Below are 24,528 nucleotides of genomic sequence, written 5' to 3' on the forward strand. Positions count from 1 at the left end.
CACTGTCCTTACCCTGACCTTTTCCCTGAGCTCTAGACTCATAGCCATCTTCATCTGGCTAATAACAGGCATCCCAAACTGATCAGGTCCAAAACAGAATTCCATTTTCATCCCGAGCCAAACCCAGTTCTCCTCTAGTTGACCTAACTTTAGAAAATGATACTACCCTCCTTCAGTTGCTTAAGTCAAAAACGTAATACAGTGTGTAACTACATATTTGTGTGTAATCATGGGTTTTAGTTCTGTTTCGCTTACTCTTCTGTAAGCTCCATGAAGGCAAAGACAGTGCCTGCTCAGTTCACCATTGCATACCCAGTCTTAGCACAGAATGAATGAATGAATGCAAAGAATTCTTCTTGAGAAAATTCTTGTTCTCAAGTTGCCTACAATTTTTAGAGAAATCCAGTGTCCATGTGTATTGTTAAAAAATACTTAAAAAGTACAAAATTAAGTATCAAAGTAAGTAGTAATGCTTTGGGAGCTTAGAGGCTGGATAATTAGAGGGAAACACATGGAGACAGTGGGGCCAGGTAAATTTTAGAAGGTAAAGACAAACATGAGTATAAGAGCAAGCACAAGCCTGGAAGTGAAACTTGAGTTATTCAGGAGATAGGAAGACCACTGCACCTTCAGAAACCATTTATGAAAACAAACCAGCCTTTCATGTTGGATAATTTGATTATGGACCTAATGGGAGGTAGAATACACAGCAGTTCACTGCAGGAAGAAGTGCAGTCCTAGAGCGCGTGGAACAACTCTGCAGCAAACATACCAGCAGATGCCCTAAGGAATCAGATGTTTTATGTTCAGTGTTTTATTTGGGCATCAGTACAAACAAAATTATGTTAGATGGAAATATGAACTTTGCATAAAGACAATCAGAAAAATTTAAATGACCAGTTTTGAAAATTATTTTGTTTGCAGTTGAAGAGCTCACTCATTATGCTTCAAAGAACCTTTGATCTACTAAATAAAAACAAGACCGGCATGGCTGTGGAGAACTAGTGATCCTAAGGATTGAGAGGAGAGATACTTGGAACTAAAAGAAAACATCTAGGATAAAACCAAAGGATGAGGATTTTAATTGTCATAGAACATTTCCATGTTTTCTCATTGGTACCTTATGAGTTCTTTTTAATAACATTTATTTCATAATTGGTCTCCGATGGCCTTAAGAATCCATCCCTTTGCTTCTTATACATAATTCTAAGCTGTGAATTTCTCCAGTAGAGCATGGACTATATTGTGGATTTGAATTTCTGTGATACAAAATAAAATGAGACACTGGGCCTCATTTTTACAGTGAGGTTTGAAGTTTGATGCTTTATATTAGTACAGAATCAGTATGTGTCCAACTGGCTTTCACAATTGAGATACATTCAAGAGGCTAAAGACTATCAATATAAGAAGAAACCTCTAAACCATTATGAATTTTGAAGGAACAGTTTTCAGGCATATTATATTTCTAGGTTTGCAGAGTGTAAATAATTACAATGTCTTCACTTATTTAGCATGCAAATTCAGTACATCTTTTGACTCTGCACAAGGATGATAATTATCTGAAAGGTTCTTCAGGTATGTTTTTATCTTCATGAAAGAAATAGTTGTTTCTTCTTCAGGTAACTATTAGAGGTGAGATTATTTTGCCTCTCATACATCAAATGAATTAGTCAATTTTATAAAAGAAAATATGTAGGGAATCAACACTCAAAATGAAGAACCAAGCTCTGAGTTTTAAAATCCAGAAAATTAGGTTAAAACCTGGACATTTAGTGATCAAATAAATACTTGAACTTCAGTTTAGCAGTCTAATTGGTGAATTAGTTTTCAGTAGCCACGTATCACTTCATTTATTTATGTGTGTGCCTTGTTTTACTTATTAAGTTGTAAGACATAAACTTTGGCTCTTTAATAAAAACTTCTGGATACATTATCTCCCAATAAAAGTGCACTGATGGAAAGTTGTAAGTCAGACACAAGCTCCAGTCCTTTCATAAAAAGGCTTTAGGCATATGTCTCAATACAAGTGATGTCTCTGGAACAAGAGGACAATGCAGAATAATTTGTATATATTCTTACTGTTTGAGCAACTATTGCCTTTAAATTCTTTTTTCTCCCCACAGTCACCATAGCTGCATGGGATTGCTAAAACCATTTTTGAGATGCCTATGGAGAATCAAAGTATTGACTCAGTCAGAGGGAAAAGGGTTCTCTGGGTGAATCCCAACTAACAGCTTTGGAGAACTAGTGTACTTACCTGGGTCGTTTTATGAAGTGTCTGGCTGTGAGCAAGAGTGACTGAATTATATAACTCGAAACCTTGTTCTCTTAAATTCACAAAAATTATCAGTGAAAAGCTGAGTATTTTTAGATGTTTCTTTAAAACTTGTACTTCATTATATACCTCAAAGAAAATGACCAAAGTTGCTGTATAAATTACGACTAAATATGTATGGTGTTCAATTAATCGTATTTGAGTGTAATATAAATTGAGTATCAATAAACCCAAATCTGAGTTGTCGTTTTTTCTTCCTTTTCTGTTTGGGGGAAAAAAAAAACCCAAACCCAAAAGAATAAAGTCCACTGTAGCGAAAACGTGTACATGGGCTTACACTCTTCAAAATTCTGGTAAGAATTTTGGGTAAGAATAAAACCGAAGAGAACTCTCGTTTTAGAACAGTTTCATTTCAAACATGCATACTACTGAAAATAAAAACTCTACATAGGCCTGCGGGTCTAATGTAGTTAGTGACTGCTCACCAGAAATTAAAAAAAAAAAAAAAAGAGCAAAACCACCAGTCAGGGGCAGTTCTGGGCCTTTTAAGAGAAGGTTAGCGAATTTGGGGCGGCACCTCAGTACCTTTGGCGGTGGAGAGCTCTCCGAAAGCCTGTTGCGGGCGTCTGAATGAGCGAGGGCACACCCACGGATTTCAAGTACTTTGGAAAACCTTAGGGTTCTCCAGTTTCCCACATTTCAGTCTCCGCCCCTCCGGCGACGGGAGCTTAGGAGGCCGCCCCACCCAGGTGCCCGTCTCGGGCGGGACGAGCTCCCGGCGGCCGCCTCTGGGGCGGGGCGGAGCAGAGGTTCCGGCCAGCCGCTGCCCCGCGGGACCCGCTCACGGGAACCTGTCTGCCTGTCTCCCGCGCTTCCAGTTCACGCAAGGGCAGAGCTCCGGGACAAGGGAGGGGCCTCGCGAGCGGGCTGGGCCGGGCGGTGGGCGGTGCACGTGCGGGCGGGCGGGGGATCCCCGACGCCGGGGGCGGGGCACCCGGAAGAGCGCGCGGACTGCCGCGGGGAGCCCGGGCTGCCGCGAGGGGGCGGGGACGGCGTGGGGAGCTGGACGCACCGCCCGGGCCGAGGCGGGCTGCGGTCACAGGTGGGCGGTGGCGGTGAGGGCTCGGCGGAGCCGAGCGGAGCCAGAGTCCCGGAGACTCCAGCCGTCACGCCGGGAGCTCTACAGAGATCCAAGCAACGCATCTGCGTCTGTGGCGGAGCCGACCCTTTTCTCTCGGCGTTAGTTGCAGCTGCACCTCGGCCCCGGAGAGCAGGTAACTTCCCTTCCAAGGTCATTCTTCGGGCGGGGTGGCGCTCAAGGCCCGCCCACGTCCACATGATTGGTGGGGGCGTGAGTAGCAAGCCCTGCGCGGGGCTGGAGAAACGGGGCTGGCCGGCGACCCCGAGCGCTACCCGGGCACCTGGTGACTTCCTCAGAACCGTGTCGCCGGCCCCTGCAACCGGGAGCGTTCGCCCTCCCCAGCGGACACAAGCTACGTCTCTGCCCGCAGCCCCGAGGGTGACTTTCCATCCGCTTCCACGTTCGGGCGGGGACCGCTCAGCCCTCCTCAGTCCACACCAGCAGGGTCGCGTAGGCACCGGCGTCCCGGCTGTCCCGGGTAGCGTGGTCGGCTGTCGCCATGGGAACGGCTGGTACCCAGTAGCCTGTTCTCGATAGGATAGGGAGGTGAAGGCGGCTCGGAGCCCCTAGAGTCCTAGTGCTCTCTCTCTCTGGCCAACCCGAGTCAGAAAAGCCTGATGAAAATAGGACCCCTTCCCCCTCTTCTTATTTTTGATTTCTCAGGCGTTGGCAGTTGATCTGAGAGAGGCGTGAATGTGTTTACAAGGTGTGACTTATGTTCTTTCCTCTTTTACCTTCTGAGGATTTCTTACGCTTCATGGTGACAGGTGAGAAATCATGACACAGAAGGGTAGTTTGAAGGCAGTGAAGAAAAACAAAGCGGAAGAACCTGAATTGGAGCCCCTGTGCTGCTGCGAGTACATAGATCGAAATGGGGAAAAGAACCACGTGGCTGCTTGTTTGTGTGATTGCCAAGATCTGGATGAAGGGTGTGATAGGTAAGAGCAGAGTGTTTCTTGATGCTGACCCTGTTGGCCCTTTTGAGAACTGCCATATATACTTTTAGCTTAGCCATCCAGGACACTAGAATTTGCTCTCAATTTTGTTTCCAAAGATCTAAAATTGAGAGTTGTCTTCTGTGTCAAGGGTAAGGATTTTATAAAGATGGATTACTGAGTCGTGCACAACTGACTGTTCGGCTCAGTTTACTAGCACCTTATTTTTCATTTAAAAGGAGAAGATAGAACAGGTAGATAAAGGGATAGTAGGCAAATTAAATGTATAAAAAAATAAAATGCAGCCCAGCAGAATCTGTAATTTTTAAATGAACATGGTCCCAGAAAATTCCTATGTTCTCTGGGATCTCAGCATTTAGAGACTGGGTTTGGACTGCACCTGGCTACAAAGGGCCTTGAGGGTTGAAAGATCATTTTTCTGCTGTTGGAACTGGTCTCACCCCTTGTTTCTGGGGAGGAAATCCAGCTAGAAGGAAGGTCCCTCTCCTGGACTGCCTATTTCCAACATGAGTGGCAACAGTGTTTTGTCCGATATTATTGTATTTGGCTTTTATTTTTACTATTAATCCAAATGATGGGAATTACTATCCAGAAAGATAATTTTTAACATCACTGAAACAATTTTGAATCAGACAATGATAAACTGGTTTTTATCCAGTTTTACTAATATATTTAAAAATTGTTGCCATATGGAAGACATAATGTGGGAAGAATAGGGATGTTGGAAACATGCTTTTGCTTTTCCCATTAATAACTACTCTGCAAAAAGTCATTGCAATGGTAAGTTGCTGACTTAGAGCTGGTGTATTAATCTAGCATGAACAGCATTCCACTGTGGTCTAGTACCAACCTTGACACTTGAATACCTCATAACCCCTTTGTAATTATTACTTGACAGTGTCTGTTATCTTTTTTATAAATATCATTAAATATGGGTTCTTTAGACTTAGTCTAAAAATCAAGAGAAAATGGAGCACTTTGTGCTAATGAAATAAGTGATGCTTCTTCCATAATCTCCATCACTCAAGACCACAGCTCTTCCATTAACCTTCTAATTCTTCCTCTCTCCCAGCCCTGGAGACCTGGGCTGTCTTTGAGTTCTTGCATCTGCTGTCTGGACATAGGCTTCCTGCATTTCCACTCTCCTGCTGCTCTGATGATTCCCATATAGTTATCTCCCACTTCCAAGTTCTAGCCCTTTTTTTTATTGTCTAAAATCAGTGTGATCATTCTTTAAAGCATTCCTTTCCTTACTACTGTTAAGTGTGCAGAACAAGTCCACAATGCCATGTTTCCTCCAAGCCCAGTCATTTTACTCATAGTAGTTCGACCTCTGTTCTTCCCCATACAGACCCCTGGCCCTGCTGAACTGGTTCATCCCTGGGCCCAGGACAGGTTTTGTGCCATACCCAAGTCTGTCCACTGGAACACCTCCCTCCCATCCTCTCCACATACACAAATGCTAGCCAGCTGTCAAGGTTGAGTACACATCCCAGCTTTTCCACAAAGACCCCTCTAATGACCCCTCCTCTGATCATTCCTTATGGTGTTTGAGCATAATAGTTCATTGGGTGATTTTGCTGCTTTGTCACTTGCCTAATAATTCTTTTTTTCCAGTTTGTTTCCTCAGACAGGGAACAAGACAAATACCCAATTTGCTTGAGTTTTAAAAGGATAAGTCCAACCAGTGAAGTGAAAAGGGGGTCCTAATAATTCTTGATCCCATGTTGTCTTCACAACTGGATTGTGAATATTTTAAAGACTTTTATGTGTGTATACCCAGCCAAGTGTAAACAGTACTTGTAGGGAATGTGTGTATTTATATGAGGTCAGACCCCCCAAACTGGAGTTATCTTCTGGAGAGTAGTACAGACTTCCCCTGTAGTACAGACTTCCTCGTAAGAGTCTGCATTGGTTTCAGTGAATTTTTTTTGAAGACTCTTTCAATGCCTTTGCCCACTTCATGATGGGTGATTACAAATACCTGCCCATATGGTGCTGAGTGTTCAGTTTTTGACCAAAAATGGCATGACCCCCTTGGCCCATCCACCCTATTCACCTGGTGTTGCCACAAGTGACTTTTTTTTTGTTTCTCTGGATGCAAAAAGTCCTCAAAGGGAAATACTTTGCCGATGTGGAAGAGGTGAAACAAAAAACAGCAGAAGCACTAAAAGAGACCAGAATCGATGAGTTCAAAAACTGTTTTAAGCAGTGGAAAAAATGCCTCGATAAGTGTATTGCATCAAATGGAGAGTACTTTGAAGGTGACTGAAGTTTAAACATGTAAGAATAAATACACAGTTTTTTATAAATTCCATTTTTGGGGGTTCCCTTCTCATACATATTTGTTTCATGGAGAAATAGTTTTAACTGTTAAATATCTAAACATCTTCTGGTCCATATTCAGAAATGACACATGAATTTGAAAATAGCATGTTTAATAGTCAGAAAGTAAATCACTTGGCCTTCGGCTTCTTTTTATCATTTATCCTGCTCTTTGGCTTACAGTGTTCAGTGGTTTGTAATTCACCAAACTCACGTGAGGTGTCTTCTCTTTCTGCTCTTCCCAAATAGATGGATTACGTGTAAGTCCGTGCGGCCGGAGACTTGTGAAAGGATCATGGATACAATCTCTGATCGCCTCCGGATTCCTTGGCTTAGAGGAGCCAAAAAAGTTAACATTAGCATCATCCCCCCTCTCATCCTCCTGCCTGTCTTGCTCCGAGTGGCTTCCTGGCATTTCCTCCTGGGGGTGGTGGTTTTGACCTCCCTTCCTGTGCTGGCCCTGTGGTACTACTACCTCACTCACAGAAGGAAAGAACAGACTCTGTTTTTCCTGAGCCTTGGGCTCTTCTCTCTGGGCTACATGTACTATGTATTCCTGCAGGAAGTGGTCCCCAAAGGGCGTGTGGGGCCCACTCAGCTGGCTCTTCTTACCTGCGGGTTATTTCTGATCCTCTTAGCTTTGTACAGAGCCAAGAAGAATCCAGGCTACCTCAGAAATCCAGCGGGCAGGGACAGATCTCTAGGCAGCAGCCAAACTGAGTGCCTGAATGGAAAAGGGCAGAAGACCAAAGGGTTCCCCGGCGCAGATGTGACGGGCATTCTCAACAATCGCACACTGAAGGATGATCAGAAGGACTCTGCCAGGTTGTTGGCTGGAAGCCCCACCAAGGTGAAGGATGACTGGTGTGCCAAGTGCCAGCTGGTGCGACCAGCCCGGGCGTGGCATTGCCGGATATGTGGCATCTGTGTGAGAAGGCTGGATCATCATTGCGTCTGGTATGTGGGAAAAATTGGGAGGCTTGCAAAGTGAAAATTCATGTGAGACTCGCCATGTTTGATGGTCCTTTGTGTCACCCTGAGATCTCTCTCCTTCCCAGCCTTACATCTTGTAGAGAGATCTGTGGGCTGTTAGGGTGTTCCCACTTAGTCACCAGTTTTTTCCAAGTTTCACAGATTTAGTTCTTTCACAGTCATTTCCTGAAGGTGATTTTTCGTTTTCCTTTTTTGCTATTCTCTTTTGAGCTGCCCTTCATTTATCTTCTCCTTTCTAAAAGAGAAGCATCTAGAGTTGAGTAATTTAAAAACAGTAATTTATCAAAATCAGTATAAGCATATTTCCTTTACAACACAAACTTTCAGCAAGTGTTCCCCTATTTTTAGATGACCTTTTGTCCTCACCATACATCCTTAATAGTTTTGATGCTACTGATGATTTCTGGTCCACTTTGTTGAGGTGAGGTCCTGCCAGATAGCTCCCTATCTGGTTGTTGGTAGAGAAATGAGCTTTTGGGGTACATACCTGCTGGCCATTGACAAATGAGGACATAGTAAGGCCTACATGATACAAAGTGCAACTGTTAATGTTGCAGCTTTGTTAAATAAATTTTTTAAAAAGTTTTTAAATTTACTGATTGATTTTAAGTGGGGGAGAGGAGAGAGAGAAACATTGATTGTTGTTCCACTTATTTGTGCAGTCATTGATTCTTGCATGTGCCCTGACCAGGGATCAAACCTGTAACCTTGGTGCATCGGGACAATGCTCCAGCCAACCGACCTACCCGGCCAGGGTTACTGAGTAAATCTTAAAACTAAAGGGGGTGGAATTAATTCATGTTTGCAATTGTATTGCTCTTAAAGCAGTCAAGTTCAGTGAGTTACGCATTTTATGACTAGGATTCTGGTTATGTAGCATACCTCCCTCCCAGAAGGGGACCTCAGAGGGGGGGTGTGAGGTGCACAGGGGCCAGGAGGGCGTTGGGGTGGACCTCAGGTGCAGGCAGGTGCAGCTCTTTTCTGGGGCATTGTCTTTAGGAGTAAACAGGTATTTTCATTTTTAGATTTTCCACTTCTGTCACTTATTTCTGTCTGAGTGAGTGTGTGGCCCATTGACAAGTGCTGGTTTGAGAAGTCCTAACAGTCTCGCCCAAAAGATCTCTGCCTCCTGCGGCATCCCGTTGTCTCCTCGTCCCGTCCTACAGACGCCGCGGCAGGGACTCTTCTCACCTGATGAATAGTCTGCACGTCATCCTCCACGTCGCGCTCCATGGAGCGCGTTGTTCTCCATCCCACACCGTGTTTCTAATCTCCTGGGAGCTTTTTATTAATAAATATTTAACATATTTTTCTGATGCTGTGTAACACTTCGGGTTTGCCATTTTTAAGTTTTCATAACTGTCATCACCCTGTTTCTATAAATGATGATGACAATATTAATTCTTTTCATAGTTGGGTAATAGACTTCATTTATTAATATTTAGAAAGATTTGTTCGCCAGGTCTCACTTTTTACTTAGTTGTGTCCTTAGACTGATGATATGATTTCACTTTGTAAAGAGCAGAGACTAGAAGACTGCGTTTCGCAGTGGACAAGATTTTAATGCCCGCAAATTGAAAAATAAGAGAACTTTTTAATAACTGATATTTACACCATTCCTGTTTTAAAAGGTTTTTTGTTTATCTGAGTTATATAGAGAACTTTCTAAAACGTGTTTCCTTTTTTATCCCTCTATGCTGTTTTGAGGATAAATAGCTGCGTTGGAGAATCAAATCATCAAGCATTTATTCTTGCACTTTCGGTGTTCTTGCTCACCTCTGTGTACGGGATCACGCTGACGTTGGACACCATTTGTAGGGACAGAAGTGTCTTCACAGCTCTCTTCTATTGTCCTGGAGTTTATGCAAATTACAGGTGAGGTACCAAGTTGCTGTTACTGGAAGGGGCAATGCTTTGCTGCTAGGTTAGGAACTCTCAACCAAACATAGGACAGGATATAGGGCTTTTGGGTATCCCTGAAATTGCCAACAAAATTGTACAGTGGATAGGTGTATTTTTCTAGGGTGATGTCAAAAGGATCCTTGCCCTTAAAAATGAGGAAGTCGTACTGTATAAGCAGGACCACCGGCTTCATCAGGGGCTTCAAGGGTCAGTTGACCACTCACATGTCCAAGCAAGTCACAATGAAACTAAAACTAACCGGCAGTCCATTTTGTCATAAATATCAGTACCTCCTCACTTTATTGCTGTTTTCTAGGGCTTTTTAGCCCAGTCTTAATTTGTGAAGTGCTTACAATTTCTATAACCTTTCTTTTCTATTTGGCCTCTATTTGTTTTTCCTGTTCTACTTTTTTTTTTTTTTTTTAATTACCACTCATGATTACTGTAGTTTTCTAGGTCAAAATTTCCTTCCGCATTGTTCTTTTGGGCACGTTTCTATATTGTGAATATTTGCACACTTTGGGTGAAGCTGGCATTTTTCAGCTTTGGCCTGAGCCACTCCTTCCACTGAAAGCCACAGGCGCCCCCTGCCTATGATCTTGGTTCCCTTCACCATTTTTCTCTGACTGACGTGGGTGCTCCGTGGTGTCGTCTGTGGTCTGAAGCTAAGGCAGTTCTGCCCCACGGTCCTTTTCTTCTGTTTGTTTTCAGAACAATCCCTGCTTTATCTCCATAGTGTCCCTGTGCAGGTATTTGTTTTTATTAGTCTGTGGACAGATCTCCCCCCTTGCCATGTACATCTAGACATTTATAGGCATCATTAGAATAGACTGGCCCTCCTCCTTGGAGGTTAGTTCCTTTTTTCCCCATGTTGTGAGTTTCGGGAGGCTGTGAAATTCTTCAGCAACACTGAAATTCTTCCCTAACTACTATTCTTCGTGGGTGGAGACAAATGTCCTAGAGCAGAGCATGTCTGTATGTTACAAAGCCTGGGTTTTGTAGACTTTCTGTGGACCACTTAAACAAAATAGTCCTGCCGTCAGTCCTCACTGCTCTGTATGGGTGATTTTATATCACCTTATCTTTATGGTGATTTAAACCGTCTCTGAGGCCCTTTCGGCTTAAGAAATGAAGGTTCTGAATGAATTTATTTCCACCTAACTCATTTGCAAATGAATGAAAATGGTCAGCTGGCAGACACTGATTGGTAACCTTTCCTCCCAGTCCTCTTAATGAGCTGCAGGGAGCTTTCGTGTCCTGTGTGGTGGTTTGGCTTTAGAAAGTAGAACTTGAAACGTGATGGGGCTCCCACACATGCAAAGTGCCTCTGGGGTTGGGAGTTGTCTCTCTATTTGTGCTCATGAGCATTGGACTGAAAAAAAAAATGGAAATGAAGAACTTCCCACCCACAGCTTCCTTGAGGATGTTTACAGCCAACTCATGGAGCCTTCATTTTCTCCTGAGTTAAAAGAGAACAAATGAGGAATTATTCATTCAGCAAACAGATTTTGAACCCTATTAGGTCAGGCACGGTGTTGGTTGTGTGGGGGATACAAAATTCAGGAAACAGCCCTTGTTATTCTAGTAAAAAATACTAGAAAAAGAGGCACTAATAATTAAAACAGAACATGGTAATAGTCATAATTTAAGCAGGTTGTTGGTGTTTTGAGGATAGAAAAGCATCTTCCAGTGGGATGATTGGGGAAGGCACTGAAGTCCTCCGGAGTCAGTGCTGCATGTGTAAGCTGTTAGGACAGGGACAGGCTTCTGATGCACAAACATCCGTGGCCCTGACCTGCCCATCCCCCCTCCCCAGCTCGGCGCTGTCCTTCACCTGCGTGTGGTACTCTGTGATCGTCACAGCGGGCATGGCCTACATCTTCCTGATCCAGCTGATAAACATCAGCTACAACGTGACTGAGAGGGAAGTGCAGCAGGCCCTTCGACAGAAGACGGGGCGTCGGCTCCTGTGTGGGCTCATTGTGGACACAGGCCAGTACAATCGGGGCTTCCTGCGGAACTGGCACCAGTTCTCCACCCTGGGCACTCACCCGCTCCGTGACCCTGCCGAGGACATCGTCTGAAGTGCCTTCTGGGCAGCTCCCTCTGTGTCCTTCCATCGTGCACTTCTCCGTCCGCACAGGGTGTTCATTTTTATCCCTCGTCTCTTGAAGGCATTATAGGGCCACGCTCAGGTTTAGAGACTGGACTGGAGAAATGAATTTTTCTGACTTCACAACTTAAGAGATTTTTGTTGAAGCAGTACAAGTAGAGCCATTCCTTTCCAGCCACCTCGTTAAAAGCTCAGTCACAAGAAGTTGAAATGGATGTGGATTGCTAATGCACAAACTGACTGAAGCAATTCCCATCCCTTACTATGGGAAAAAGACTTTTGGATTAGGATAGTTTCTAGTCCCTCTTTTAATTCCCAATAGCCATGTGACCCTTGGTTGAGTCACTTCCCCGAGTCTCAGGTTCATCTGTTGCGTGGGGTGCCGGGGCCTGCCCTGGCGGCCTCGCAGAGCGGTCACGGGGGGCATGGGAGGGATGAGGTGTGTGGAAAGCACTGAAAAATAGTGAAAGCACCACAGAGGTATGAAGCATTATTAGGGAAATCTCAAGACTGAAAAAAAAATCGTTTGTAGGTCAGAATATTGAAGCCAATGTTATTAGAGTAATCTCTTTCCAGCATTTCAGAGTGGAAAAAAGATCCACGCATACCATGTTGTACAGTTACGGGAATTTCTTTTTTGGAAGTATTAGACATTAACTACTCAAACGCGGTAGGAGATGACCAGATGGATTCACACTGTCGCCTGATCTTGAAAGCAGAGTGGATACCGGTTATAATTACCGCTGGTATAATGTACAGTGGTCATGAGTTTAGGTGATGAGTTTTTATGTTTTCTTCTTAGGTGGTGGTGTTTAGATTTACTCTGAATAACTCCAGTGGGCATTGATGTTTTTGCCTCTTTCCATGTCTCACCTGGTAAGGTGGTAGCCACACTTGTGACGATGGCTGGAAGAGGAAAACAGACACCCCTACAGGGAACGCTGCTCTCTTTCCTGAGTAGCGGGTGCTGGTTAGTATCAAGGGCTTGATTTTTTTTGGTTCATGTAAGTTGATTCAAACATTGTCAGCTATAGTACTAAGTTGCAATAATCCATGTCTAGTATTTGCATTATTCTGGCATGGACTCTGTTTGAGGGGTTGATTGACATCTTCCCTCTTACTTTGCACACTACTTTTCACTCACCTTTCCCTAGATCTCACCAGGAGAGAAAAAACAGGGTAATACGTGTGGTTTCCAGTAATTAATGGATTGCTGTTCTTCCCTAGTTCTTCCTAAAATACAAAGTTGTTTCTTTAATCATATCTCAAAACTAAAAATTTATAAATAATTAAATATTTACATATAATGGATGTGTTCTGCCATAGAATTCAGATGAGGCAATTTCAGATGGGGAAAAAACCCTCTTGGTTTTGCACGTGTATCCTTTTAATTGAATTTATTGGGGTGACATTGGTTAATACAATTATATAGGGTTCAGGTCTGATGGGTGTACAGGTCTGTAACCCATCATCTGGATGTTGTGTTGTGTGTTCACCATGCCACGTCTTTTTCTTTTTCTCTTTTCAATCCCTACAGCAATTCATGGTCCTTAAATTTGCCTTGGCTTATAGCTTAATATAGAGACAACACTGCCAGGTTTTTCCGGCTCTCTGTGCACACTGCTGCAATGGGAGGTTTATAAATGTTGAGAGGGAATAGTGCTACTGCCTGCCACACTACCCTGTGCAGCTCGCGCCGAGTCCTGCCGTTAACAGCAGCTGTCCTTAAGACAGCTTGTCTTGCTCTCCCCAGAGATGGTTTAACACACGATAGGCTGTGTGCCCCTGGGGTGAGCCAAACAGCACGTCCAGGGGTGTTGGCTGAGGCTGTGGTTTCTCCACTGAGGCATTCATTCTCCCTGGCCCAGAGTCACGCACTCATTTGGAATTAACGTTGGATCTGATATAACTAACTCCCTTCTGTGTAGGTTTGCAAGAAGAGAGACAGTAATAATGTCAAGGACAATATGTGGCCAGAAATCTCTAGCTGTAGTCTCTTGAATACCAGACATGTACCAATTCTGTCTGACAACTGATAATAACATTCATAGAAACGTTAGTGTAGTCAGTAATTGTAGCCTCTTGTCAAATCTTTAAAAACAATCAAAATATGACATGATGAAGATGAATCCCACCAGAAAGACCAGTCATTTGAGAGAATGGGAATGTCGTCTACTTTAAAGCCCATAATAGCGTCACCTGGACCTGGTGACTCGTCCCTCTCTTGGTTAAGGACTCCTCATATTATTCTGGCGTACTGGAATTCAGAGGCTTATTTTTAGTTCCTTGAGGATGTCACGGTTGGACCTTTGAAAATCTCGGTGGTTTTGTTGGGGGTAAAAGTGTACTGAAGTATTTGCACCAAATGGCGAGCAAACAAGCAGCTCTCCGTGAGAAGTGCTCTGTAGGCTCCGGGACACCCTTGGCCCGCACTCCGAGACTTTTGAGCTTTTTATGCTCTGAAACCATCAGAGGGGCCATGTCCTCTAAAGGACAAAGCCTCTGTGAGCCAGTGAGCCCCAGAGAAACATGTGGTGGTGGCCACGGGGAGCTGTCCTGCAAACTCCACCCCAGCGTCTCTGGTCCCTACGAAAGAGCACGCTACCCACATAATTCCAGATAAGTGGGTCCCCTTCTCTCCCCCCATAGACTTGGCCTCTGTTTCTAAACATACTGGATGTGGAGTTTAGTAAATGATCAACTGTATTCTAATCAGCATTGCTGTCTTACCGGGCATGCTGTTCCTGGGAAAGAGAAATGGGTCTGTTTGTGAGATGCAGTGGAGAAATAGTTAAAGATCAGAATTGCATGAAGGGAGAAAATCCTCCAATGTTTAAAATGTTTCTTTTGACACCCACGACTATTCTGTGGTTAGAGCTGGGCCCACCTGACTGGAGCTGATCATAACAAGGGCTCTTTGCTGGGTTTCTCTGATGCTGCTCAAGTCGAGCTGTAAGTGTGTTTCAGGGACACTGTGCTGCTTGTGTCACCTCAGCCACCTGTGTGTCTGTGAGTAGGACACTGTGAATCTGTGCCATCCAAGCAGCGTTTTCCTTTGGTGAATGAAGCGATTGTTGTCTTCCACTGTACCATCTGCCTAGCAGAAAGACTGCTACAGACTTTCTCTCATGCAGTAGTCCTTGGGACTTTGAATATTTTTAGCAAGAGAAAATTTTCCACACCAGAATTTTCTACTGCCAGAAAACACAGGTTCTTTGTAATACTCGCAATCTGCTCAATAGACCAAATTTCTATTGGGTAGGACATTAGATTTTTATTGTAAAACTCAACTAATGTAAGCAAAAATATGACATAGAAGCAGAAGCAGCTTTAACAAGGATGTTTAAAAATTAATCGTTTGGCCCTGGCTGCCGTGGCTCAGTGGATTGAGTGCCAAACTGTGAACCAGAGGTTTGTCGGTTCGATTCCCAGTCAGGGCACGTGCCTGTGTTGTCGCCAGGTCCCCAGTAGGGGGTGTGCAAGAGGCAACCACACATTGATAATTCTCTCCCTCTGTTTCTCCCTCCCTTCCCCTCTAAACATAAGTGAAATCTTAAAAAAAAAAAAAAAAACTAAACTAAAAATTAATGTTTTGTCAGATCGAAGGGTCTCTTTAAACTAGGTAAGCAGGTTTATATGACTTGACTTTATTTTAACCATATTTTGGTCCCCTGAATTTTAAAAGAGAATTTCCTCACATACACAGTGGATGAGAGAAACTTTTGCTTGAGGCACCTGTTTGGAATCTGGTTTTCTCATCAGCAGCTTGACAGGTGCACCATGTTGTATTAAACATTGCAAAGGTCATGCAGAGGGAGAAGGAGAGCTGGGCTTAACTTAGTGCTGAATAAAATCCAGTACGTCATTGTACATATTTGCTGTGACTCATATAAACTTGTCAAATCAGCTAAATTTGATCCTGTTGCTAATGGCCAGTTCTCCCTACTCCAGTTGGCACTGAGTGTTTCACTGTAGTATTAGCCGCCAGCCACAGACTGAATGCTCAATGAAGACAGAGTTCCTGGAGGTCGTGGCTATTTCCAGGTTGGGCTTGTGACTTACTACTGCTCTAAGCTTCCATATGGCACTTTCCCCTTCCAGAAAATTCATCTTTAAAGGCACAGCTTTAAAACCAGATCTATTCTAGTTATTGATGCAACTCAAATCCTGAATTTTTTTCAGATGGCGTCACTGACAAGATGCCATGTTAGGAACTTGCAAGAAGCTCAACTCGATCCTGTGGTCTGGGTGATTGGATGGCTGGAGTTGTTAGGGCTTTTGAGCTTTTTCATTTGATTAGGTTTCTGGGCCTGATATTATCAACTAATGGAAACCCAGGAATGTTTATTTAACACTGAATTGAATATTTAATGTAACTGGCCCAGCAACATTGCAGGGGATTTCTGAAGCCAACTGCAAAAGCTTAGGCTAAACATTTTGCACTGTTTTTATACTTGTATACATAACGTCTTATCACCTCAGACTCAGACACAAGGCCTTTCAAATGGAGAGTTAAAAAAAATTACTGCCATTTATGTAAAACAATGTACTGTGACCAAGTTATTTAAATGGAAAATAAAGTGCTTTCTTCAATGAAACTACTTGGTGTTTCTTGGTGTGTCTCCTGAACGCCTTTGCTTTCAGAAAAGCTTGTGTTGTAGCTGGGCCCCTCTCTCTGGCCCCTGGAGGTCCCCAGCCTGTGCACCTAAAACTCATTTCCTGGTGATGACTTTTCCAGTTTTGCAGGCCAGATACTGCTTATTGGGCATTTTGTTAGCAGTGACATTTCAAATCGTATCTTTAAGATAGCCCAGCAAGAAAGAGGTCACTTACTAAGTTTTTTCCTTATGTCTCTTTAGAAGGTTCTGTAAGTAGGTTAAAAAGTTCTCACTGGTTCAATCAATATGGGCTGCTTAAAGACTCAATTTCTAAATGATGCTTGAGGTGAATTAAGAGAAAACTTAAGGTTTATGAGTCTTGGTACTAAAATAAAATTGGTATTGGAGTTCTGGGTGCTAATATCAGCCAATATTCCATAACTGTACTATATACAATTAAGTATAAACAGTGGGTTAGATGGAAAGATTAAAGAGTTACTTTTAGTCCCATTTTCTTCAGTGGCTGTTAGTCTTAAAAAGAGTTCTTAGATGACAACTGTATAATCATATTAAAGGAAAAGGTGTGGGGATAGGGATATTGCAGAGGAAATAAAGTTCAATGTAGGGTATTTTGTCATATCTGAGTAAATCACACATCTTACCTAGAAAAAAGGACAGAAGTCATCTTGCTGGTGGTATAGCTAGACATCCCTTCTAGCAAATAAGAGACAAGAACAGAATTTACTGAACACAGAATTTATCAACTCATATTTTCAATTTACTAAATAATAGTGGCCTCAGGGCTGCAAGGGACTTTCTCATTTTACTGTGTGCATTTATCTACAACTTGAAATTGTTGGAATAAATGTGTTTTGCAATGAAAATTTTTTTCAAGCAGATGATTCAGTTCACAGAAGGGAATGTCTTTACAGTGTTTAGCATCTTAAAGATTAAAACATTCTTTGAATTCAAGATAAATATCTTGACAGGCAGATTAAGCTGAGCTGAGGTCTAGGCCAGATCAAGTATTATTTAGAAGTTGGAACTGGGGGTACGAACAGACAGTTTAACAAATCGCTGGCCTTCTCTTGCTGCTTATTAGGTACGTAGAAAAGCAGTTTTTTGGTGCCCCAATTTCTCTGAAATTAGGAGACACTGTTACCCTTGCAGCAGCCGCATAGAGTGCCTTTTGATACGCAGTTTTCCATTGGGGTGGGCAAAAAGGATGGAGGCTGGCAGAATGCCTGTTGCTGATCCGAAGGTATTAGGTGCCTGACCGTGTATGACTCCTTTTCTATATACTCACTACTTTCAATTTCTATTAATTAAAATTACATTTGTCAATGAGACATGTTAAACTATAAGGACACATTTTCCCCCACAAACTCAGGCAAGCCAACAGCCGTCCTTTGTAAAGTTTATGATGCTAAAAATATATACGATGCATTTGAACAGTAGAATAGGAACAGTTCCTTTGGATGATCCTGCTGTGATAAATGCTTTAGTGAACTGATTAGCAGCCCAAGAGAAATAAAAGAAGGAAGTGCAAATTCAAAAATAATCCCTGTGGTCCAAGCGTATCTGATAGAACAATAAGCAGCTAGATGCGTGTGTATGTGCGTGGGTGGGAGTGACAGGATGTGCCGTGGACCGATGGACACTCTGTCCTCAGTGTGCAGGCTGGTGCTCCCCACACCAAGGACCCCGACACGAGTGCTGTGTGCGTGCCAGCACGGCCAGGAGTCACCGCAGGGCCGGCACCTGGAAGTCGGGCAGAATTTCGGCTACCTTCTTACGGAGTTGCTGTCGCCTTTCTTCTCTTACTCTTTCTTCTTTCATGAATTGTACAAACTTCTCCCATGTCTGAAGTGTGATCCAGAGAATCCTCCTTTAAGAGTAAGAAGGACAAAATGTGAAATACTAAGGAAAAGTTGACTTTCCACATTAAAAACCTTATAATAATAATCCTTATGCATATAAAACATAAAAAAGGTATGGAAATCACCACTGGAATTCAGACTGAGAAGTGCTGTAAAGGAAATAAAACTAAGGGACTGAACAGTAATGGAAAAAGACCCAATAAAAAAAAAAGCCCCCACAAAGTGGGTGGGAGGCGCTGACGGTCACAGGAGGTCAGGGAAACCAGCCAGGGGAAGGTGACACCTCCCTGCAGACAGGGCAGTCTTCACACTGCAGAACGTGGAGGCGTCTGCCCTCCATGCTGCGCTCAACAGGCAATGACACCCAATCACCAAAAACGGACAAATCATGTGTCTACTGTCAAAGGAAGTGCATAATATAGTTTAGAGCATTTCTATCCAAAACACTTAAAATTTCAAAATAAAGGAAAGTATATCAAATGACCTTAACCCCCAGGGAATAAAGAATACATACATTTGCTTAATTTCTTTCATGCACTGCACATCATTTTATTCTCGTATCAATCTGTGGAGCAGAGAAGGGGGCATCCTCCTCCTTTTCAAGATGGGGACCTGGAGTCCCTCGTAGTCAGGAGCTGAGCTGGAGTTCCCGTCTCCGCCTGGTGTCTCAATGCCCGGCTCTCCCAGCCTCCACCTCATCTTTTCAGACACGTTCCAGGCATAGAATGTGTCGCAGCGTGATTGTGAAGTCAATGAGTGAATTTCCTCAGAGATCAAAACCTCACCTGTCACTATGCTCTGCCGCAATCTTGTGCTTGCTCTGCGAATCAATCTTCGCCTCCCTGACCATGTTAAACCAGGCCCCGAAAATCTTCTTTTGCAGAAAATGTGTGCACAGTTTTTGTATTTCTTCTTCCAGGTCAGTCAGGTACTGGGGACGAGGAAAGGAACAGAAGTGAGTCAAATAGTGTCACAAAGAATTAGGGCATATAAATAGTACAAAAGAGAAAGGACTGAACAAACACAAAACAAAGGACACTGGAGGCATAAAGAAAGAACATGGCCGCCAAAAAGAATACCCTCCGTCATCTTTACAGAAATAATAATGGAGCTAGAGGGGCAGAAACAGTTACAAGATTGAGGGGGTGGGTTTCTCATAAAATCACTTGAGCAATTATGGGATAAGAAATGAGTATAAAATCAAAAGCTGATATAATGACACATTATAATTTATAAACACTATAGAAAAACATGCTTAAGATTTTCTAGTAACAAAACCCTCAAAATTGCACATTCATTTCAAGGCAGTGATTTGGATTGACTATTTTACATTGTTCTTGAAAAAACACGACTGCACATTCTGGGTTGCATCTGATTTCCTGACACAGCGTTGAGGAGAGACGTGTATTGCAAGTGCCCTTCCCTGCGGCCTTACCTGCAGCCAGCTCCGGATGACTCTCCTAAGCAAGGTCTGTGCATGAAACTGAGTGGCCTGGGCCGTCTTCTTCACCAGGCTTTCCTGACTAAGCTGCAACCAGGCGAGCAGACATTTCCTCTGTAGGGCCAAAGAGTGATGTTCTTTGGCCACCTGGACAATTTTTTAAATAAGAAAAGGAAATTATTCCTTTTATCTTAAATTACTTAAGGAAACAGAGTCCCTTGGAAAATGATGCTACAAACCACATCCAGGCAGTTACTAGAAAGAATAATCTATGTCCCCAAAGCATTAACTACTGACCCTATTTTATGGGGGTTCAGATTCATCTCGCGTGCAGCCTTTCAGTGCCGACTCCCTGAAGACCACAGCGACTGGCTGGTTATTAGGAAACCGGAATAAACAACCGGCAAAGCCAGCATTTCACTTGCACCAAGTTTTGAAGAGGGTGGCTGGCAACGTTTTCTGTTTGGATGGAGCTTAGACAGCAGCTCCATAACAAACCTCTCTTTTTTATGTGCTTACTTAACCACTGTCTAATTGAGGGAACACGAATACTTTCAAATTAGTTCTGTAGAATGAGCTGTCACCAGTGCTGAAATTTAGACATTATCAATAAACCACAAAACCATTTGATAGAAAAATAACATGATGAATAATTTAATATCTTACCAACTTAAAAGGCTCAAAGCATCATTCTATAAAAGTAATAATATAACTCAGAGTTCATAGATTTTAAAAAGTAACATATTCTTTCAAGAGGCAGGAGGAAGAAACCCTTCCCTCTTGGTGCTTTCCAATCACACACTCTTCCAGGCCTTGCCTGGCCACCCAGCACTGTGAATGTGACCGACGGGAGCGACTCCCTCGGCAGTCACACTCCTTGGTCAAAACGACCATCCCAGGAGGTCTCTGTGGCACCCGAGACGGCTGCAGGTCCTGACCCCTCACAGTCTGGGAGCTGAAAGGCAAGGCCAGCCAGAAACACACAGCCTCCTCTCTACCCTCCTCCTCATCCTCTGGGAAAACAACCAGAAAGGGAAAAAAAGATTCTCAGAAGGTTTCTTAAAAGTTCTGAAAGTGGTTGCTGGATTAAATGGAACACAGCGTTGAGGAGGAGAAAATACAGAGATGTTCTGAATTACATTACAGTGGCCGGAAAGTGAGAGAAAGACGGAACTGCAGTCTGTTAATGACGGCTCACGTTCCTTCTGTTGCCTGCTGGAACTTCAGCTTCATTTCTCGGTGGCTATTTCCACAGACTATTTGAGCCGGGCCCCATCTGACTACGGCAGCCTCAGCTTGTCTACACGTGTGCTTTCCAGACTGCTGCCCACAGCCACGCCACAGGAGTGAATGCTTCTGGGTGCCGCTCCTGCTTTACCGTCTCCGACCCCTTGGCCTACATGCAGCTAATGAAAATTCTTTCAGACTACCCCCTCTTCCCCTCCCTCCTACTTGATGTACAAAAACGCTGGTGAAACTCTGGGACCATGGACACGCTGTCCTTTTCCATCTGGTCAGGCTGGTGACTTAGACTCTATACCCCAAGACCCATCTTCTTAGGGCTAGCACTTGGATCAATAAAACCTTACTCAGAAAAGAGTTCAGTCATGGAAGTTAATTTTGCTTGTTTGTTTAACACGCACATGTGAGTTTAAGGGAAAATTCCTACAAAATCCTTCTGAAGAAAGTGTCAGAAACAACCCGGGAATAGTTTAACTGGACCTTTCTCCTTTCTTAATTTTTTTTTTGTCCCTTCCTGAAAGCCAACTCTGATGGGTGAGAAGCTATTCCTTCCTCTTACTGTTCTCCAGAACGCTTCGTTTTACTTTTCTATTTTTTTTTTTTTACTTTCAGCTGGTGCTTCAGCACCGACATCCACCTCTGACTCCTGCCATAGCACAAGGCGTGTGCCCGAACCGGGCAGGACTCGTGCAGGAGGACGGTGCTGAGCTCCACTCGGCGTTGCAACCAATGCCCCGTGTGACTTTCAGCAAGTTGGTTCCCTATCTACAAACTGAAAGAGATGGACAGGATTATAAATGTTCTAAATTTTATTATCTTGTTGTGATAGGCTGAATAGTGGTCCCTCGGGGATGGCCTTGTCTTTATCTCTGGAGCCTGTAAATAGGTGACCTAACATGGTAAAAGGGACTTCACACATGTGACTAATAGAAGGATTTTATTAAGAAAAAAATGTTATTGATTATGCTGTTACAGTTGTCCCATATTCCCCTCTGCCCTGCACACCCCCTCACTCACACATGGGTCATACATATAAGTTCTTTGGCTTCTCCATTTCCTATACTATTCTTAAACTGCCCCTACTTTGTGCCTACCAGTTATGCTTCTTACTCCCTGTAACTTTTCCCCATTCCCCCACCCTGCCCCACCGCTGAATACCCTCCATGTGATCTCCATTTCTGTGATTCTGTTCCTGTTCTAGTTGTTTGCTTAGTCCATTTTTGTTTTTGTTTTAGGTTCAGTTGTTAAGTTGTGAGTTTGTTGTCATTTTACTGTTCATATTTTTTAATTTTCTTCTATTTCTTAGATAAGTCCCTTTAACATTTCATATAATAAAGGCTTGGTGATGATGAACTCCTTGAATTTGACCTTATCTGGGAAGCACTTTATCTGCCCTTCCATTCTAAATGAAAGCTTTGATGGACAGAGTAATCTTGGATGTAGGTCCTTGCCTTTCATGACTTCGAATACTTCTTTCCAACCATTTCTTGCCTGCAAGGTCTCTTTTGAGAAAGCAGCTGACAGTCTGATGGGAACTCCTTTGTAGGTGACAATCTCCTTTTCTCTTGCTACTTCTGGAGGAGAAGGTGAAGGCTACACAAAGTGAAATGAAGAGAAATGTACAATAAACCAACAGGAAGGGAAGGAAACAGACTCAAATCAATGATTTGAACCAGAAGGAAGAAGTAAATGTTCAACCAGAACAGAATGAAGAAACAAGAATTCAAAAAAATGAAGAGAGTCTTAGGAACCTCTAGGATAACTTTAGATGTTCAAACATCCAAACCTTAGGGGTGCCAGAAGAAGAAGAAGAAGACCAAGAAACTGAAAACTTCTTTGAAAACACAATGAAGGAGAACTTCCCCAATCTGGCAAAGGAAATAAACTTTTAGGAAGTCCAGGAAGCCCAGAGAGTCCCCAAAAAGTTGGACCTAAGTGAAGGATTTTTAAAATGGAGAGAGATTAGCTTGGATTACATGGCAGAGTCCTAAATGTAATCAAAAGGGTCCTCAGAGGGAGACGGGAGGGTCAGGAAGTGATTAGAGTGACTTGAGGAAGAGGCGATGAGCAATGGAATGCAGGCAACTATTAGAAGCTTAAAAAGGCAGGGAAACAGATCCTCCCCTTCGAACCTCCAGAAGGAACTCGTTCTGCTCACAGTATGACCTTAGCCTAGCAAGTCTGATTTTGGACTTCTGACTCCAGAATTTTAAGGTAACAACATGTGTTGTTTTAAACCACTAAGGTTGTAGTAATTTGTTATAACTGCAATAGGGAACAAATAAACTTGTATGAACTAGAAAGGTGATTCTCAAAATATGGTGCTCAGACCACTTATATGAACATCCCCTGGGCTACTTTTTAAAAATGAAGACTCCCTGGTACCCGGCCCCCTTCTCTATCTCCTGCCCCAGGAGGTGGGACCAGGACTGTGCATTTTTATAAGTTCTCCAGATGGTTTTATGAACAATAAATTTTGATAATGCTGGTTTCAGACCTATGATTTCCTGTTTTTATTTTAATTGGGTTTTCCATATAGAAAGTCTATGATTGTTATTTTGAGCTCAAACTCCTGTTTCTATTTTTACATTCTTCTGAATGAATTTTTTAAAAGTTTAATTTGGTTATTCACTCAAGATTCTGTTTTGTGTAACAGCATAATCAATAAAATATATTTTAAAAGATTGTTTTGTTTCTAAATTACATACCTTTCTTTTTTTTTTTACAAACACTGCTTTCTTTTTTTTTAATTTTTAAAGATTTTATTTATTTATCTTTAGGGGGGAAGGGAAGGAGAGAGGGAGAGAAACATCAATGTATGGTTGCGTCTTGTGGGTCCCCTGCTGGGAACTGGCCTGCAGCCCAGGCATGTGCCCTGACTGGGAATCGAACCTTGATCCTTTGGTTTGCAGGCCCACACTCAATCAACTGAGCTACACCAGCCAGGGCAATTACATACCTTTCTTCATTTTACACAATCAAGAACAAGAACCAGCCTGCCTGGGTGGCTCAGTTGGTGAAGTGTCATGTCATCCTGTACATCAAGAGGTTGCAGGTTAGATCCCTAGTCAGGGTGCAGACAGGAGGCAAGTGATTGACGTTTCTCTCTTACATCGATGTTTCCTTGCATATGATTTCACAGTACCTCCCAATGGAGTAGGTAAACCCCTTTCACCCCTCAGTGACTATTAGTTTAGCCCCATGACTCGCTTTGGCCAACAGGATGTTGGTAAACATGACACAAGCTATTTCATAGGAATTTACATAACAGGGTTTTGGCCTTTGTACCTCAGACATTTGCCAAATGTACCTCTGCACCTCATATGAAAAGCATGCTCAGAATAACTTCTGGAGCCACAAAGAGAAGCTACGAAGAGACCCAAACCCAATCCACAACTGTCCCACAGACACGTGAGAGAGAAATAAATGCCCGAGTTATATGCCACTGATATTTGGGGGCTGTTATACAGCTTTGCTGCAGCAGAAACCTGACTAACAGACCTTATGGTAACTATATTTCTCTTTCTTAAACACTGCTAATAACGACAGAGGCTTCTATCTATCTTACCTTGAAGGTCTATAATAAAATATTTGCTCTAGCTTCTTTAAACCTATTCAATCATAGCAATCTTTTTCTTCCTTGGAAGGCCAAACCTAAACTC

At 43.0% G+C, this 24,528-nt stretch overlaps 3 protein-coding genes across 12 annotated transcripts in view; 2 read left to right on the forward strand and 1 right to left on the reverse strand.

The window, feature by feature from the left end:
* GRAMD1C (GRAM domain containing 1C) overlaps nt 1-2,531 on the forward strand; it is a 106,497-nt gene extending 103,966 nt beyond the window's left edge. For 2 of the 3 annotated variants that reach the window (XM_037136881.2, XM_037136880.2), the window contains one exon: nt 925-2,531. In XM_037136881.2, the coding sequence (XP_036992776.2) occupies nt 925-1,005 (81 nt within the window). In that variant the 3' untranslated portion in view covers nt 1,006-2,531. The remainder of the gene's footprint in view (nt 1-924) is intronic. The other variant, XM_037136884.2, reaches the window with a different exon arrangement.
* An 800-nt stretch (nt 2,532-3,331) lies between these two features.
* Nucleotides 3,332-15,049, forward strand: ZDHHC23 (zinc finger DHHC-type palmitoyltransferase 23). 5 transcript variants are annotated; one of them, XM_037136852.2, is made up of 5 exons: nt 3,332-3,549; nt 4,159-4,354; nt 6,947-7,654; nt 9,398-9,565; nt 11,409-15,049. In XM_037136852.2, the coding sequence occupies exons 2-5, from the start codon at nt 4,194-4,196 to the stop codon at nt 11,674-11,676; spliced, it is 1,305 nt and encodes a 434-aa protein (XP_036992747.1). In that variant the 5' UTR covers nt 3,332-3,549; nt 4,159-4,193; the 3' UTR covers nt 11,677-15,049. The 5 variants fall into 5 exon arrangements, with proteins under 5 accessions (XP_036992747.1, XP_036992749.1, XP_036992748.1 ...); XM_037136854.2 differs by having other exon boundaries at nt 9,407-9,565; XM_037136853.2 differs by having other exon boundaries at nt 4,184-4,354.
* Nucleotides 15,050-16,282: 1,233 nt separating this feature from the next.
* CCDC191 (coiled-coil domain containing 191) overlaps nt 16,283-24,528 on the reverse strand; it is a 77,862-nt gene continuing 69,616 nt past the window's right edge. For all 4 annotated transcript variants that reach the window (XM_053663082.1, XM_037136846.2, XM_037136848.2 and 1 more), the window contains 3 exons: nt 19,619-19,771; nt 18,969-19,114; nt 16,283-18,191 (listed from right to left, as the gene is read on the reverse strand). In XM_053663082.1, the coding sequence (XP_053519057.1) occupies nt 18,047-18,191; nt 18,969-19,114; nt 19,619-19,771 (444 nt within the window). In that variant the 3' untranslated portion in view covers nt 16,283-18,046. The remainder of the gene's footprint in view (nt 18,192-18,968; nt 19,115-19,618; nt 19,772-24,528) is intronic.

The sequence above is a fragment of the Artibeus jamaicensis genome, unplaced genomic scaffold (genome assembly GCF_021234435.1).
Source record: "Artibeus jamaicensis isolate MK-2021 breed Jamaican fruit bat unplaced genomic scaffold, CSHL_Jam_final contig_3126, whole genome shotgun sequence".
Lineage (NCBI taxonomy): Eukaryota > Metazoa > Chordata > Mammalia > Chiroptera > Phyllostomidae > Artibeus > Artibeus jamaicensis.

What these genes read in the sequence shown, in the direction of transcription:
- ZDHHC23 (XM_037136852.2), top strand. Translation starts at nt 4,194, where the DNA reads ATGACACAGAAGGGTAGTTTGAAGGCAGTGAAGAAAAACAAAGCGGAA. An exon ending in CTGGATGAAGGGTGTGATAG is followed by an intron (nt 4,355 to 6,946) that starts GTAAGAGCAGAG and finishes CTTCCCAAATAG; the next exon opens with ATGGATTACGTGTAAGTCCG. An exon ending in CTGGATCATCATTGCGTCTG is followed by an intron (nt 7,655 to 9,397) that starts GTATGTGGGAAA and finishes TGCTGTTTTGAG; the next exon opens with GATAAATAGCTGCGTTGGAG.